We start from the raw sequence: 17670 nt of genomic DNA, 5'->3' as shown, positions 1-17670 counted from the left end.
GCTCCTGGAAGAACAAGCCTTGAACATCAGCCCTACAGAACTCATTCCACAAGTGACCTTTCCCTCTACGTTGCCAGGCTATCCACTCCAGTTTCATTTGTCTACAACTTTTTTATGATTATTTTTTATTTTTGAGGGGTTGGAAATTACAGCTGGCTCAGTTCGGCATTCCCAAGGGTCAACATTTGAACTGTGTTTTCGAAAAAGGACTTTGCAATGCTCCACTTCAACTCGCTAACAGGCCAGATCAAGCGTGCCCTGCGCCTTGTGAGTCCCTGCAAAGTTTGGCACTGACCATCGGCATGCTAAACTGATAACCAAAGCAAGAAATATAAAATGCCTGCTAGAAAAGGAAAAAGCTCGGAAACGTAAACTAGTTTTACAGTGAATGCAAACATGCTGTTTCAGACCACTGTATGTGTATATTTCCTCTTCTCCCCTACTGCTGAAACAGCAAAGCACGCATGGCATATGGCATGATTCATCTGAAAATTACTCTAGCAGTACTCTCTCTATTAGCCTCTAAGGAGTAAACTAGGACAAAAATATTCTGAATGTTAACTTAAACTAGGCAGTTGTCATGCGGAGTCATCAGGTCAGCCTACTTGCTTAGTTTGCAGAATTTTTCTTTTGATCAGCAATAAGCATTACGTTTATTTGTTCTATCTACCAGAAATTAGTACAGAAGCAAGAAGTGAAGCAACTGAGGGACGAAAAGGTTTATTTTCCCCGCACATAAGTGAAAAAGCATCAGACAAAGTCAGGCCAAGAGCCACAGCACATCACATTAACGACAGCACCAGCCGTTTCTGGCGAGATGGGATAGACTCAGTTTCTAGAGACTGTGCTTTCCAGCCAGGACAATTTCCCACAGGCCCAGCAGCTGAATGTAAACCTGTTCAGTTGAAGACATGGAAGGGACCTCAGGAAGTCTATCCCTTGCCCCAAGGCATCAGCAGTTACGTCTAAGTCATTTGCAAGAAGCTGCCTGGTAATAACACTCCCCGAGGGAGCCAGCCCCAGCCCCAGTGGCAGCCCCCCAGCTCACTCACAGGCCCACGGAGGACACAGGTAGCCAGCGGACACCCCTGGGGTAGAGGTGCAAACGCAGTGAGGGGCATCATGCCTCTACACAGCCACGGTCCTGCTCCGGGCTCCCAGGGAAACACCGGCCACCAGCCCCCATGACCCACAGGACACCTCGCCAGGGAAGTGACAAAAAGAACTGCTTGCATCACGTTCACTGCCAAGGCAGCCTTTCCAATCAGTCTGCCCCAAAAATGCAGTCAGAGCACCGTGCCATCAGTCCCCCTCCTTCACATGAAAGGCAGGAGTCTGCGGTGCCACGCAACTTCGAGAGAAATTGAAAAAATACAGGAAGTAAGGAATTGAGTTCCCAGCTGCAAGGAACGCTGAGCACTGGCTCATGGACCTGTTGGACTAGCACACGATGCCTCCAACTGAAACTTCGTCACTCATTTGAAAGAAATAAAAAAAACCCAACCAACACACACTTAAAAGATTATTTAGATTATGCTGAGAGTACAAAAACTCACTACAGTGCAGGACACTTCCCCAGGATTAACTGCTGTAACATTAATTGCCTTGACTCTGAGCCCCAAGCTAAAAAACTCCCTCCCAAATAAACAGTCCACAAGAATCAACTTATTTTTTTGCTCCATCAACAATAATCCTCGGCCAACAGAAGCTGAATATTTGGTGTGCTTTAATACCCAGGTTAATCAACCAGGGGGTGAAGACAGTAACACAGTTGCCCTCATCTTTGGGGAGAAGGTGGTGAAATTGTGCTTAATGTCATCTCTTCAAAAAGGCGTTTTCTACATATGTATATGCTACCACGTCAGCCTCGTTGCATAACAGGGTTGTGCAACCATTGCAAATTCATTTACATCTTCATTTTTGTTCCAGACCTCCAGAAGGGGGAAGGAGGGATGGCTGTCAAAGGACGGGCTGGACTTTGCAGAACTGGTCTCCTTGGCCACAGGAGAATGGTCTGAAGAGGGGTCAGTGGCTGTGGGAGGTTGCCCGGACTCCCTCGCTAATGCCACTACCGCTCACCCAGAGCAGACGTTTGGAGCAAAGTCTTAGTTAGAAACCTCAAAGCAAGGGATGACTTCATAGCATCAGGGGATGACTAGCGTTGGCTTGGACTGCCAGCAGAGAAGATTATGGTTTCTCCTTTTAATACTTATTACTATGTCATTGCCACAGAACTGTAAAGAAGAAATAGGCAAGAGTGCAGTATCAGGTTTTCATAGACTGAACAAACTGGATTATTAAAGAGCGACTCAAGTTTCCTAACAAGCATGGAAAAGTCTGCGTTAAGATAGCATCTCTTTATTTTCCCAAAATCAGTTGCATCAGGCTGTGTTTTAAAATACTGCTTTAAAATTCTGTCCTCGTTTTTATTTCAAGGCAGCATTTACCAGATTTACTACGTTTGTGGATAAGGGTCCAACACACCAATAGCACCAAGGACCAGACTGTAGACCAGCATTAATACTCCGCCGGCTGGAATATACACATTCACACAATGTTAGGAGAGACGCTCAGCTCTTGCAACAAAGGCAAACCCTCAGCCACAAAGATCTGACATCACAGATTTACTCGGAGGCTGTGTATAGTCTTCAAGGAAAAAAGGGAAATAAAGGAAAAAAAATTAATCCCCCAACTTGTGCTGAAAGAGAAAGCTCCTGGTTCAGCCCTCTCCGTCCCTCTCCGAGGTTTCCAAGCATTGTGACACCTGCATTTAAAACGCAGAAGTGCCTTCCAGCTCTGCCTTAATGCCATCCCAAGGATGGCAGGGCCAAGATACCGTAACAACTATGAAAAAGTGAAGCTGCTGAGTTAAACATGCAGTCACACTCTGGGTTTTCACATCTAAAAAAAAATTACACCTTTATTTTGGTATTGCTTCCTGCACTATAGGTTTCTAGATATTAATCAAGATCCAAATATATCTAGCTAGATAAAAATATGTAGTGCATTTTTATTTATGCTTGAATTATAACATAATTTGATCAGATCACACGTGAGGCTGTGTCTTCACCCTGAATTTCAAATAGCTTCTGGTTTGAGGTACAGATCGACCAGTTGAGCAGAGCTCATTTCAAAGAGGCAGGGCTGAAGTAGGACAAGCGGAGCAGTGGTGACAGGCAAACAGCAACTGCAAACACCTGGACCAGATCTGGCTCTGGCAACTCATCCTTAACATCACCACAAAGCTCATTAGGAAAAAAAAAAAAAAGAAAAAAAATACTAGTAATACTAAAGAATCTAATCAATAAACATTTATCTTGGAACAACACTTCCATCAATGTTTCGCTTTAGGACAAGCATTACTTTCCTCGCCTTGAACCTCTGGAAAGGCTGAAAACTCCTTACTGAGGAAGAAATGCAGGAGCCCTGTGTCCTGCGGAGAGGCCAAGGGATGTACCTTAATGCCTCGAAGTAGTGAGGAACCGATGTGGTGAATCACTACAAACTTCTCCGTGTAACTGTGACTCCTTTCCCTGACCTCCCCCTCACACCTGAGCAGCAAACCAGAGAAGCACCCACAAACCAGTCCGGCAGACAGCAGCGTTTCGGCAGGACCCCAGCAGTGGGCTCAGCTCCGACTCCGAGCAGCCACTGGGTCACGGCTCCAACACCCAGAGAACCCTGGGCAGCAGCACCCCACGGCAGAAGGAAAAAAAAAAAAAAATTTCCCCAAAAAGCCACCCACTCACACCTGCCCACCTGTCACGCCTTCCAATGCTTGCATCTGAGATCACTAATGTTAAGGACAGCTGGGAGCAGCCCTCGGACCCGGACCCCCAGCGCTCGGATGCTGGAGCCTCACAGGGCAGCACCGCAGGAGAAGGGGGCGAAGGGGGAAAGGAAAGTAGAGGTGGACCAACCAAACAGTTACAAATTACACCTGCTAATTACGCATCTCCAGAGGGCAGACAACAGCAGGAATAATCCCTCTTCCCCCAGCACGCCATTGGGATGCCTTCAGAGCCAGGTTTTGTGGGAGAAGGGGTTGTGGGGGCTGCGAACAATTGCACTGAATTTGAAGGTTCACATTTGAAGAGAATATTTTTAGGAAGAGAAATCAACACATTAACAGCGAGCAGGAGCGCAGAGCACGTAATCCTTTCACATCCTGACAGGGGAGAACTGCGGAGGCCTGCTATGAAGCATCTCTGAATAACAGCGTCTTCATCTTTTGAATATCTAATTAAGAGTTTCTATATATGGCAAAGCATCGCTATAAGATATAATTTAGTTGGCAAACACTAAAGATCTCTCAGACTGTAAGTATGCTTTTGGCAATCAAAATTTAAATCTGGATATATATCCGAGAGATGTATGGTGCAGGTACTTTTATTTATTCTAACAATTACATTCAAATTAACAGATTAACTCAAATCAGTTTTAAGCAAATGAACGCTACAAGCAAATCAGCCCCCACCACCATCACCACAGTGTCTTTTTGGATTGGTAGTATCCTTGCTCCTGTTAGTGGCTTCAAATACGCTTAACATATATTAAAGGGCAGCAGACAAAGTGAAACAAGTTTTGTCTAAATCTTAAAAAGTCTACAGATGCCAGAAATTAGCACTGACTCGGACTAGAAACTCACACACGCCAAAAAAACATTTGCAATTGTGCTAATTCCCACTGTGGGAACTGAAAGGCAGCTTCATATAACACAACGGGCAACAAATCCATTCCTCTAATTTCAGTCGCCAAATTTTAATTAATTTCCATCCAGGCAAACATTAAGCGTTTCTGCTGATCTTGCAGGATGTCAGCTCATTTGCACAATAAATGCGGTCTAACAAGTCACCACATTTATAGCAAGTTGCTTCAGTCTTATCTAACTGCGTAGTCTGAAAAGTCAGTGATGGGTAAGTGAAACTCCACCCACGTCACAGTTTCTGGAGTTAAGCATAAGAAAACTGAAGAAGTGGCTGCCTTCTCATTGCAAGTGAGACTGCCAACAGTATTTGGACACATTCTGAACTACGCATATAGCCCTCGTCTAGGCGGGGGGGGAAAGCATGCAATTTTCACTTTGGTTTCCTTCTGCAAAATGAATGTTCGTATACCAATGCTCCAGAGCTCCCCTTCCCCAAAAAAAAGCAAAATCAAAGACCCTCTGCTGCCCGCCTGCAGTAAGTGCCAAAAGAAAAAGAAAAAAAAAAAAAAAAAAAAAGGAAACCAACTCAAACTTGAATAAAATTGTATAAATTTTGAACAGGTCAGTGTATAAACAAAAGAGCACAAGTTCTGCCTATTCCAGGAGGCACATATCACCGCACCATTAAAGGAGAGACCATCACTGAGAACAGGGATTCCCCAGGAGGTGGATCTGCCAGCAGAAAGGGCAGCGGAGCAGCCAGGGACACAGCGGCTGCTGCCCACCTACGCAGAGCCATCTCCAGCATGGAGATTTAAGACCAGCTCCAGGTGACCAGCAGCAGTGTAGGACCCTCCCAGATACAGCACTTTTGCCCACTTGCTGCCCTCCTCCTCTGCCACATCAAGAGCGGAGCAGGATGCTCAGCTGCAGATCAGCCTCACCAGCAAGCGGCTGCTCTCTGCATCTGCCGTCTTTATGAACCTTCATCTTCCCCCAAAACTACAGTTTCCATGGAGAGCACAAAGGCTGCTTACATGTACAGCTTCTCCATGTATGCACACCACTCGTTTCATTAGAAAAAGTTTTTAATTTCCTGATTTCTGCGCAGGATGAAAATTTCATTCTCATACTAACTAAACTACAAGGAGGGGGGAGTCTCTAACATTTTTAGAGGGAGACGCCAACACCCAAGAAGCAGAGAGCAGCCCACTTCACCCTTTCACATCCTGACAGATGAGAAGCATGGAGGCCTGGCATAAAGTGGCCTCTGAATGATAGATACTAAAAAAAAAAATGAGGATGCTCATTAAATAAGAGCTCTTACATATCATAAAGCACAGCTAGGAGATACAATTTAGTCAGCAAACATGATGGGTTAAGGGCACCTCTGCTTGAAAACGCTTTTTTGGCAACCAATCCAAACTTAAATCTGAATATATACTATTTTAGAGACTACGTCACACACATACACAGTACATTCTCTCAAGTACGCGTGTGCCAGGCTCCAGAACTTACACCCCTTAGACCTATGCAACAAAAACAGCCTTCACAAAATGAAAAAGGAGCCCCACATGCTGACACCAACGTGAGCCTGGGCTGCAGTGAACACACCAGCAAAGCACTCGGGGAAACACGGGCTGCTTAGAAATGCAATCACAGTTATCCCTGGCACATTGGCTTGAAACTGCAAAAGGACTGAATGCACTTCCAGCTGCGTGGATTCCTAGCATTCCCAAAAATAAGATTTCTAAGGCTAGAACAAGAGAAGACTTGTACCTTTACATTTAATTAACTCTAGAATAAGATGTATTCTCAAACAGAACTATAACATCATTGATACTGTGCAGTGATGCAAGGTGCCTTTAACAACATTAAGTTGTCTGAGGAAATCGGGTGCTGCCCTCCGCTACTCCAGCAAATTTCTAGTCTCTGACTGATGCAGCAGCTGTCAGAGTCCTCGGATAGGTTTTCAGTGACTACGTATCTAAACCTAGCCACTTCTGTCCCGTGTACCACAAAGCAAAGCATTGCTAAACCTTTACCATTTACTGCAGAAACGCTTCAAAACTAAATACATTTGCCTCCTTAGATACTATTTTAAGTGATCTGGTAAAGATCAGTATCCATTATCGAAATCTAACACTAGCAGGAGGTCTAACGAAGTTCTTAACATATAATTATCAATCCAACAAAAGCAGCTGACTTCATTGCTTTTATCCCTCCATCAGGAATGGAGACCTGTCAAGAAACTTCATGATACAGCTCCTGCGCTGCTAACTTAAGATGTCTGCGCATCACAAACTACAGTATGGGAATTAAGCACCTTTGTCTGATGAACAAAGAGAATAATATTTATTAAGTATATTTAGAAATAATACTTAAATGCAAATAGCATTTGTCCTCAAAGATCAGTTTAAGTCATGCTGAAGCTGTCTATGGAGCAGCAGAGATGCTGTTCTTCAAAACGTTGACTCCTCCTAGTCCACTTCATTTCTGAAGTGCAGCCTATCATCACAAAGAGTCCTCTTTCCCCAGTATTCAAAACCCATTTTGGCAACTAGACTTACAAACAAAATTCCACAAAATTCATGAAAATATTAGTTTGCACTACCATATGCTTAACTATGACTAGCTGCAGTCAGCATCAGTGAATTTAAAGAATTTAAAGTTCCTTCTTCACATGAGTTGACGATAAAGTAAATATATCCATCTTTTACATAGTACTGAAAGGGGAAAACAATAAACTATTTACCAGGTACCTTCACTATGTCTTCCTTCAGTATTCATTACTCAAGGTTATAAAATCATTTCCATCAGAAATCCTTGTTTCATATACAAACTTTCTCCCAAAACAGAAGAGGCTGAAAGTTGAATCTCTGCAGCCACAGCCCTACATATTTCACAAATCTGTGGCTGCAAAATGTATCAGCATTTTTGTTCCAGAAGCCAAGCGCTCATTTTACGAGACATTCACCAGTTGTGTAAACAGAAGAGCATATATTTAGGTACCATTATGCTTCGGAAATTGAAAAAAAAGTCCGAACAAACATCTCAAGAGCACATAATTTCTGGAGTCTTATAAAAGACCTAAAAGACCAAAAATATTGCCTATTTTATTGTTGATCATGGTATTAAAAAAAAAAAAAAAAAAACAAACAAAAACACACCACCACCTTTGCGTACCTTTCCTAAACATCTTTATCCCCTTTTACCACACTGCTTCCCCTTTCCATCCCAGGCAGCAAAACCCTTAGCTCCTTAAACCACAACCTTCATGGACAGCTTGTGAAACAGTGTAAGTGATACAAAAATAATGATACCAAGGAAGCAGCTGAGCGTGTCATTAGGAATATGGTGGCAAAGAGAGCAGTTACCTCATTTTTGTATTGAAGTTCTTTAAAGGCACTTCAGGAAAATTTAGTTCACTACGTCAGTATACAAAGCCACTCGGGTGTTTTGTTTCGGTGTTTCATCTTGCCTCTAATCATACCATTAACCGAACGGACATCACAGCAAATAGAAAATGGGCAAAGAAAATGAAGAGTGTTTCCAACACATAATTCAAGGCCCTGACGGGGAGCCCAAAATCACCCATGAACACCAGGACACATCACACCAGACAGCACAAGCCACTGGCAGTGGGCACATCTTGAGCACCCCAGTTGCTGAGAGGTGGCACGGTCCCTCCTAGCCGCAATCTGCCTGCCGCACCACGGGATGGAGCACAGGAAGCCCACATGCCACACCAAAAACACGGCAGGAACATATAGGTTTGAGGCCAGAATGGGCTTTTTCCTTCAAGCAAGGGCTGAGGTCAAAAGCACCTTACACCTGCAAAGATTAAGCTGAACTTTCATACCTGAAGCTTCCCACTTACTAAGCAAAATGCCAGCTGGTGACTCACAGACAGACAAGGAAGGCTGTTACGAAGGACTTCTTAGTGGCAGTGAGCAGGTATGCAAGGCGCTAAATAGTAAAATTCACAACAGGGTGGGCAGAGGCTGGAACTGGTCTGGTTGTTCCTCTGAACACGCCTCCACCGAGATTGGGCACCACGGCAGAGCAATTGCAACTACAGCTTCCAGCTGTTGAGGCTATTACTAGTGCCACACGTAAAAAGGTATGACTGTAATCACATTTAACTCAGCAGAATCCGGAAATAGAAAACCAAACATAAACAGTTATATATGCATATGCATGTGTGCGTGCTGTATGTATGTATAATACAATGCACGATGCTAGGTCCACAAATCAGCCAGGGAAGCATCCAAAGGGACAGAGGTAAATGCCTACTACAGGTATGTAAGCAGCATTGGGGGAATATACAGCAATTCTTCAGAGCAATCTTCAATTGTGATATTTCCACATAGGAAAAGAAACGTGTGATAAAAACCTCACAAAGATTTATTCATTTCACTGTGAATAAATTGGATAAACTTCCATGATTTAAATTGTACACCGATCTAGAATCAAAAGGTATCAACAACTTCTGTGAAGATTATTCTCGATTTCCCAGACTCTTTCAAATACTTCATACCATGTGCAGCTTTCAAATCAAATACACCACAACCCAGAAATTATTTTGCATGGACAGCAATTCACTACAGAACAGAATCATGACCACAGAGTATTCCTCTAGTAAGGCTACCCAAAGCACCAGTCTCCCCCGCCTGTTTTGTCCTCAGGCTTTCAGGCTTATGTTCATTCATTCTTCTAGATATCATCTATTCTTACTCCTTCAGCAATGGCAACAAATAAATTTAGATGATCAAGTTTCCTTGGGACTAGAAGTTGAGGAGGTGTAAATACCCACACGACTGTGGGTCGCACAGTGAAAAATAAACAACACATCCACCTTGAGATGAGTGCCACCAAAACCCTGTTTTCTGTTTAAGAAAGGTTACAGATTTTGATTTGAACCCATTTTCAAAAGCAGGCTCAAATGACAAGACCATTCAAGGAAGCTTAACTGCGATAGCTCCTTTACGATAAATCTCAATACTGTTGCCATAAAGCAAAGACATCATGAAATACACACACCACAAAGACATCTCATATTTTATATATGATTACATTATCTCATATTTTATTTATGATTAGTCAAAAATTGGAGTAAAGGAAGAGTTATCTACAGCTGAGGTGAAGTTCCTGGAGGACTATAGACTCTCTAAGCCCTATGCCTCCCATTAGCACAGGTAAAGGAAAAGGTTGCTTTCACTTTACTACTACTAGGAGAAAACTTTCATTCTTCCATGCAACTTTCACAACAATTTCTTTGTTATCTCTGAAACAGATCTTGTTCTTGCTTCAGCTTTCTCTGAGCAAGGCCGGTCGCTATTGGCACTCATTCGCATTAAACAATACAGCCGGGCTGGCAGAGCCCATCTCAAGAGCAGCTTCTCTCAAGATAGCCACCACACAGGGGGTCATGCAGACTTTGCTCCCCTACAGTTCAACAGAGAAGTTTGTTTTTAAAGCAGAGTTTGTGCTAACAAAGTCTGGAATAAACTACTTTCTATGTACAACTGAGAACAATTTTATCTACTTTAAGAAGCCACTATTAATAATTTTATGTCACTACCTTTAGTTTCTGGTCTTATTTTAAAAGCCACTTTTATCTGAATATTTTTATTCAAAAGAACTTGGATACTACTTTGAGCTCCCAACAGATAACGTTGACACTGTCAAACTTCTTTATTCAGTGAAAAATGAAAAAGCAGCTCAGCATCAGATATTAAACCAGGGCAGTACATATTCACAAGCATTAGAGCATCACCTTCTGGGTGAGAAACACAGCCTTGCCACTATGCAGAAAGTGCACATTCTTTTTAATTTCTTGTGTGCTTCATATATTTTGTGTATGATTTGAGACGTGCCTTGTTTGCACTTTAACAAATACGCAAACTCCAACCAGGCGAAGTGTCTTGAAGCTTTATTTAAGGGGAGGGGGCAAAAGAAACCCACTTTTTCTTTCTCAGACCACGAAACACCCGCGCACAACGTACTCCCGGCCCTAAGTCGGTGCCAGGCTCTAACGCGAATCCGCACTCCCTCTGTCAGCAGAAAAGTCCGCCGCTGATCTGTGCGCATCGCCAGCTCTGCCGGGGCCCTTGGCTCACCCACGCTTCGCTCCCGGCCCTGCGCCCGCACCTACAGCACGTCCCCAGCCCCCAGAGCACGAGCAAAGCAACAGCTCCCGGACTGAAAAATAAAAATAATCCTCGCTCAAGCTGAGCCGTGGATAAATGGTGATAAAGGAGGCAAACGGGCTGCAACCAGATCAGTTATAGCATTGACACCCAGCGGCTGCCGCTAACTAAACTTGAAACTGCGTCTAAGAAACACTGAACTTACCTGGCTAAAGTCGTAAAACCTGCAAGTGTGTAGCTTTTGGAGCAGCCTGGCAGTGACGCAGCCAAAGGAAAGGATTAGGGCAACATGTGTCCAATGCAGAACACAGTAACTACTTAATTATGGTAGGAGAGTACATGCGTATTTACCTTCTAGCAGCGGCGGAGTAGCTACTGCACCCTACCAGGGGGTACCACAGACAAAAAACATACCAGTAACAGCTCTCCCTGTCATAGTGGAGGTACGTGGGCATAGGGAGAGCTCGATCTGTCAAAAAGAGGAGTGCAAGACTTCTTATGTGCTGAAGCACCACAGGAGGAGCAGCAATAAAAAGAGGAAACACCTAGTAAGTTACACAGCTAGCAGAGATTCTTATTTGATCGCTTGAATTTGGGAGCTCTTTACTTTGATTTTTATTTTGATTTGTTTGGTTTTTAGTTTTCTTCTACTCATTTTGAAAAGGCAATTGACATATCCTTACTTTTTTCCAGGAGACTGAAATATCACTGGAAAAAAAAAAAAAAACACAGCATTTTCAAGTGACAAGGTATCCTATTTAAAAGTTGTCAGCTATCATTCACTTCAATCCTATTACGGGTTTTCATGAAAGATGTCTTCAGACAATTATCCTTCAAATTTTTTAATCAAACACATCGACAGAAACTAACAAGTTACTTTGAAAAGCCTTAAAAGCCTCCAGCTAAAAATGAGTTTAAGATTAATCTGCATTTCCTTAGTAGGATGTTGCTCACCTCTTAAAAAAAAAAAAAAAAAAAAAAAATTACAAAAATCTGATGTAACAAGCATTACCAGCTACCCAATTAAAAATACATAAATACACGATTTGAGCTGACTCTTTTAAAGATAATAATAATAATACAGATACTAGAAAGTGAAGCAAAGAGTTCAGCCCCAACCGGACCGAAGTCACGAACGCACCGGGACACACCGATACCATGCGAGGCGCGTGCACCTCACGCATTTATTGCCCTCATTTAATCCCTGGCAGGGCGGAGGAGGCTCTGCCTTCACGCAGAGGGCTAAAGCTTGTCCTGACAATGCTCTCACGCAACACTGCCACGAAACCACGCGCTCTAACCCCGCCGCGAGCAGGGGCGCGGGTGGGTGACACTTTCCGGGCAGAGGCCACGGAGGAAGAGGATTTGGTCGCAACAGCGTTAAAGCGTTCGCCACCCACAGGGATGCAGAGCTGGGGGGTACCACGGGTCCCACGCAGCCACGGTGGGCGAGGGCCAGCGTGACCACACAGCCCCCCGCGACGCGACCCCAAGCTCAGGGCTAAGGACAAATCCCCACCGCCAACAGGTCACTGCTACCAGCCGGCTACGGCTGCAGGAGGAAAAACTCTGTCCCACTATTTCGCAGGAAAAAGACGCTCCCACAACCCAAGTGTAACAAAGCCATCAAGGCTAGCAAATACAGCGGCTTACTCATTAAACACACGGTATTTTTGCAACCCTTGTCCTGCCTCCGCTCTTTCCCCATCCCTGTTTGCTTCTGCCCCCTCTCCGCCGCCGGATGGCAAATCCCGCCGCGCCGGGGAGGCTGCAGGCACGGCACCCCCCCCCCACCCCGGGCCGGGCAGCCCCAGGGGACGTGGCGGTGCCTCCGCAGCGCCCGACGGCCACCCCCCACGACACGGGTGTCGAACCCCGGCCCCGGCCGCCCGCCCCGGGGGGTAGCCGGAGGCGGCGGCGCTCCCTCCGGGTTTGCTCGGGAACGGCGCCGTGACACGGCGTGAACTTTTGCTTTCGGTGGGGCAGGGCGTGGGGGGGAAGGGAAGGCGGAGAGCGGCGAGAAGGGGGGGCGGCCCTGGCCCCTCCTGCGCCCCGCGGGGGGAGGGCAGAAACGCTTTCTTCTCTTAGGCTATTTCCCTCAGGAAGAGCGAAAAAAACAAGTAAAATCTTAAGAAGCATTTTAAAAGCGTGGAGCCGGAGCGCTGCGAACTCCGCGACGGGCGGCGAGCTGCCCGGGGGAGGGCAGCGTGCGCAGCCGTTCGCGGCGCCGCGGCTCCCTGCCCGGGCGGCAGCGTGTGCAGCGCCGAGCACGGCGCCCGCAGCCCCGCGGCGGAGTCCCCCGGGACGGAGTGCGCTCCGCTCCGACGGGGGGTCCTCCACCACTCGCCCCTCACCTTCCAGCCGGCCGAGCTGTTGCTCTCGCCCTTATCCTTGAAGTAGGGGACGCTCTTCACCATCCACTCGTAAATCTGGGAGAGGGTGAGCCGCTTCTCGGGGGAGCTCTCGATGGCCTTGGTGATGAGGTCCGCGTAGGACAGGTTGCCCCAGGCGTTGCGCCGCGACGAGCTGCTCTTGCGGGGCTGCCCGGCTACGGTGCCCGGCGACAGACCGGCCACGGGCGGCGGCACCGGCGGCACCGCCGGCGGCCCCGGCGGGTGGAGGCGGCAGCCGGCCTCGGGCGCCGGGAAGTCCCCGCAGCGGCAGGCGGCCGCCTCCGGGGGGGCGGCGGCGGGGGGCAGCGGCGCAAAGTCCTCGCTCTCCTCTAGCAGGCTGAGGTTGCTGATGAAGTCGGCGCTGAGCCCTCCCGAGGCGGCGGCACCGGCCCCGGCCGCGGCCCCGGCCGCCCCCTCGGGCTGCCCGCCGCACGACGGCGCCGGGCTGGAGGTGGCCGAGCTGGGAGGGTTGAACTCCGGCCGCGGCAGGGGCCAGGTGCAGGAGCGGGGCCGCGGCAGCGGCTCGAAGTCGGGGTCGATGTCCACCAGCTGCGGTGCCTCGGCCATGGCGGGGCCGGGGCGGGAGCGCGGCGGCAGCGGGGGCGACAGCGGGGCGGCCGGGCTCAGCGCCGCCGCCCCATGCAGGCTCCGAGCGCGGACCGGCGCGGCCCCGACGGCGCGGCCGCCAACTCCCCTCGCGGCGCTGACCCCGCCGCCCTGCCCTTGCCCGGCTCCCGGCTCCCTGCCCTCCGCGGCGGCACCAGAGGCAGCAGCAACGACCCGGCCGCCCGGCGCGCACCGACTGGAGCGACCGCCCCACGCGGGCCCGCCTCCAGCCTTCCTCCTCCTCCTCCTCCTCCCGGCGGGGAGGGACGGCCCGCGCCGCGCCAATGGCAGCGCCGCGCCGCCTGCCCGCCTCCCGCCGCGGGGCCGGTTTGGCAGGAGGGTGCCGGTGCCCCCGTGCTGTTTCTGGGTGGTTTTTGTTTTCCGGCGGCGGCGGAGGGGGGTGAGGAGCGGCTGGCGGCCGGCGGTGCCCCCCGCAGCCCCGGGCTCTGCGCCGCGCAGGGGCTGCGCGGGCGGTGCCGGAGCTCCCTCGGCCCGCCGGGGAGTGAGCGCCCTTCGGCCGCGGGAGGGGAAGGAAATAACAACTCTGCGAGCGCCGGGGGATTGCCATGGAAAATGCCCCCGCGAGTGTTTCCTGCTCTGGTCGCCGCCGGCGGGATCCCGCCGCCCGCACCGACAGCCGCGGTGCCCGCCGCCCCCGGGGACCGGCGGGGGTCTGGGGCCATCTCCCGGCGGCAGCGGGGTGCACGGGGAGGGGGGGAGCGGGCGGCTCCCTGCTCCCACGAGCAGCCCGGCGGCTCCGGCTCCGTGCGGGACGCTGCTGCCGCCCGTCTGCCCGCCCCGTGTGGGACCTGGCAGCCCCCGCGCCGGCGGACGGGACCGGGGGCCGCAACAGCTGCCCTGCCTCCTTCCCTCCTTCCCTCCCTCGCTCCCTCCCAGACCAGCTCCTCGCCAGAAAGTGTCTGCGCAGCCCGAAGTGATAAACTTCCCCTTCGGCTGAGCGTGTTTTCTCATACCGTGAGCTGATGTTTTATTCCGTGGGCAGGCACGGGAGCTCCGGATAACTTCATTTTAAGTCAGCTAATAAACATACTTTATGTTTTTCCCGGCAAACCCTAAGGCCACACAATTTAGTAAGGCTCATATTCATAGAATCGTCCCTTCCAAAGAGGCAGCCGTTACGGGACACGCCACCTCCGCCTGCTGAGCCCATAAACATACAAAGAGATATATGTTTGAGGCAACACAGAAGGGTTGTTCTGTTTAAAATTAAAAGGAAGATGTTTGCTTAAGCTAGAGAATCGATCCCAGCAATGAGACATGACTCGAAACCTTGTTCAAACTGGCAAACCCCACTTTTTAGAATATTTGCTGTGTTTTCAGCAGTAGGAATGCTAGTAAGTCACAAAATTCACGACTAGCCATGACATTTGATGTTGCCTGTCAAAGAACTGCTGGAGCAGAGTTAACTGTCACCACTGAACCAGCGAACCTGTTTCTGTTCCCTCCTCTCTGCATCAAGACAGACAGCGGCAATGTTATTACTAACACGCGGTTCACCATTCCTATAAAAATATTTCCTGAAAATGAGTAACAATAATGGAGAGAGAGTATAAGGCTGGGTTTAGGCCCACAGTATATAATTTAGTGACAGATCATACATCTACATACACACGCTGTCTATTATGAAAACACTTCTTGAGACGCACAATGACACCTAACTGTACAGTTAGTGCGACGTATGCATAAGTGCATAGTAACTGATCAAATTTTAAAGCACCGTTTTTGTCATGTGCATTTTCCCAAATGCCAAAGGTGATTATACCTTATTTTAGGCTGGCTCCTCATCAAATTTCAGAGTTGCTTTGCCTTTGAGTCATTTCTATGTTTTCCTGTCAAGGATTCAACCCACAAATCTATATTGTCCATGGGTTTTAGAAGAACATTTTTTTTTTATCACTTTAAAAAAAAAAAAAAAAAAGACAAAATAGTCACAATCCAACCTAATAACTTGCATGCCACGTTTCAGCTTGGAACAGTTTCATCGGGCAGCATTACACAACTCGGCTACAGTAGTTGCCCTGCAGTAAGGGAGAGCACCCTGCCTTGGAGAAGCAAAGATTATATAACAGTGAGAAGCAGCCAGGGACGCGCGGCGAATGGACGTGTTTAAATGGGAGCCAAAATAAAAGAAGTGCCTGAAAACACTGAAATGGTTTCTTTCTCTTTCCTTGGCATCCAAAAAAAAAAAAAAAAAGTCTAAGAGCCAGACTGGCACCCATCCTGCTAAAGGAAATGGATTTATTACGCAGGCTTTCTTCTGAGGATGGGTTATTTTAAATCTTGCACTCCTTGGGTTTTTTTTATTTTGTCAAAAGCAGAGATGTTATTCCCTGACCTCTATTGGTATACGCAGATGTTGAAAAAAAAAGAGTGTTTCCTTTGTCAGGTGCCAATTGTGAAAACCGGGAAGAAGGCTACTGCTGGGAGATTTTAGGAAGCCCTGGTGTGTTCGTAGAACAGCCCGCCTCAGTTTGCAGGATAACGGTCGTATTGCCCGTTCTTGGCCCTGCTTGGCATTGCCGTTGCCCACCTCACCTTCTTGGTGGGGCTCTGCCACGTTTGCGCCCCGTGTCCCCGATGTTCTTGCAGCTCAAACCTCAGCAGGGAATACAGAGAGACATTTGCAGTGAGGGGCGAGGGACGTGGAGGTAGAGTGACAAAACCAGAGTGCATCTGCTCGGCAAGCAGGGCCCCGTGACTCACAACGCAAGAGGCAGCGCTTAGCTCTGCCACGGGGATTTTGACTATTGCGTGCGATCGGCTGGGCCCAGCTCTGCTGAGGGTTTGGAGGAAGAATGAAGGCTGATGAGACGGTGCTGTGCACTTTCCCGGGATGAGTAATCCAGGCAGTCTGCTGAGGCTTCGGCGGAACCGCTCGGGTGAGCGAGTCCTTCTGTAAGGCCTTGGTCCGCATGTACATGATCCTCTGCTTTCCTTACAGGATTTCTTCTCTCCATCAAGTATTTGGGGTTCGAATCCTTTCACATCAACCAATTTTAGAGCCAAAGTGAGGAAGTAACACACATGCCATGCACAATATGAAGGCCACACAAGCTGTATGCTGTAACCTCACCTCCACCCCTCTCCCAGTGCACCCCAACACCATTGACTATCCTTAGGACGTGCTGCCATGAGCAAACACACCCATTTGGCTGCCAAAGGGGGGCTTCCTCCTCCTAAAACAGTTCAGCACAGCGATGGCTCAGTACAACAAATTTTACCGCATCTACAAATGACAGCGTTGAGTTTATCTCATCTCCCACAACGCCAAAATGCTGATGGATGCACCACAATTCATTTTCTACTCCCACGGTCCTCCTCCTACACTCCACCTTTTCATTTCTCTACTCCTACTCCTGCTCCCATTTTCCACTCCTCTACAATACAATAGCTGCTATCATCCTTAGCATCAACTTGTATTTTTTTCAAATTAAAAACCTGAAGATTGCCTTTTATCATTGCTGAAATAAAGCGCAGCTTTCTATTCATATTCGGGGCTTGAGGCAGCCAAAATAAAGGATCTATACTGTCTTTTTACTGCTGCCTGTATAATTCACTCTCTGAGGTTTTGATCAAATTCAACAGGAGATTGCATGAAGTCGAAAGCACTCGCGCTCCATGTACAGCTCTTTTTTCTCCATGTATGTATGCGGTGAGAGAATACAAACGTTTCAACAGAACAAAAAGCAACGATGAAATACCAGTGTGCATCTGCTATCATAAGAGCTGGGAGAAAGCTTATTTTCTGAGGAAGGAAGGAGGAGTTCAGCACCTCCAGTTCCTCTTGCATCGCTCAGAAGGGACTGACTTTGGTTTGTAGCCCCAGTTTCCAAGGAGCCTGGGTATCGAG

The 17670-nt window shown here is 48.1% G+C and overlaps 1 protein-coding gene across 1 annotated transcript in view; it reads right to left on the bottom strand.

The window, feature by feature from the left end:
- FOXO1 (forkhead box O1) overlaps positions 1-13775 on the bottom strand; it is a 63658-nt gene extending 49883 nt beyond the window's left edge. Inside the window, exon 1 of the mRNA XM_086612571.1 lies at positions 13155-13775. Within this exon, the coding sequence (XP_086468697.1) occupies positions 13155-13760 (606 nt within the window). The 5' untranslated portion in view covers positions 13761-13775. The remainder of the gene's footprint in view (positions 1-13154) is intronic.
- Between the last annotated feature and the right edge of the window lie 3895 nt (positions 13776-17670).

The sequence above is a fragment of the Tauraco erythrolophus genome, chromosome 1 (assembly GCF_009769465.1).
Source record: "Tauraco erythrolophus isolate bTauEry1 chromosome 1, bTauEry1.pri, whole genome shotgun sequence".
NCBI classification, from domain to species: domain Eukaryota; kingdom Metazoa; phylum Chordata; class Aves; order Musophagiformes; family Musophagidae; genus Tauraco; species Tauraco erythrolophus.
The sequence above is the reverse complement of the archived record's forward strand: the minus strand, read 5'-3'. Positions and strand labels throughout refer to the sequence as shown.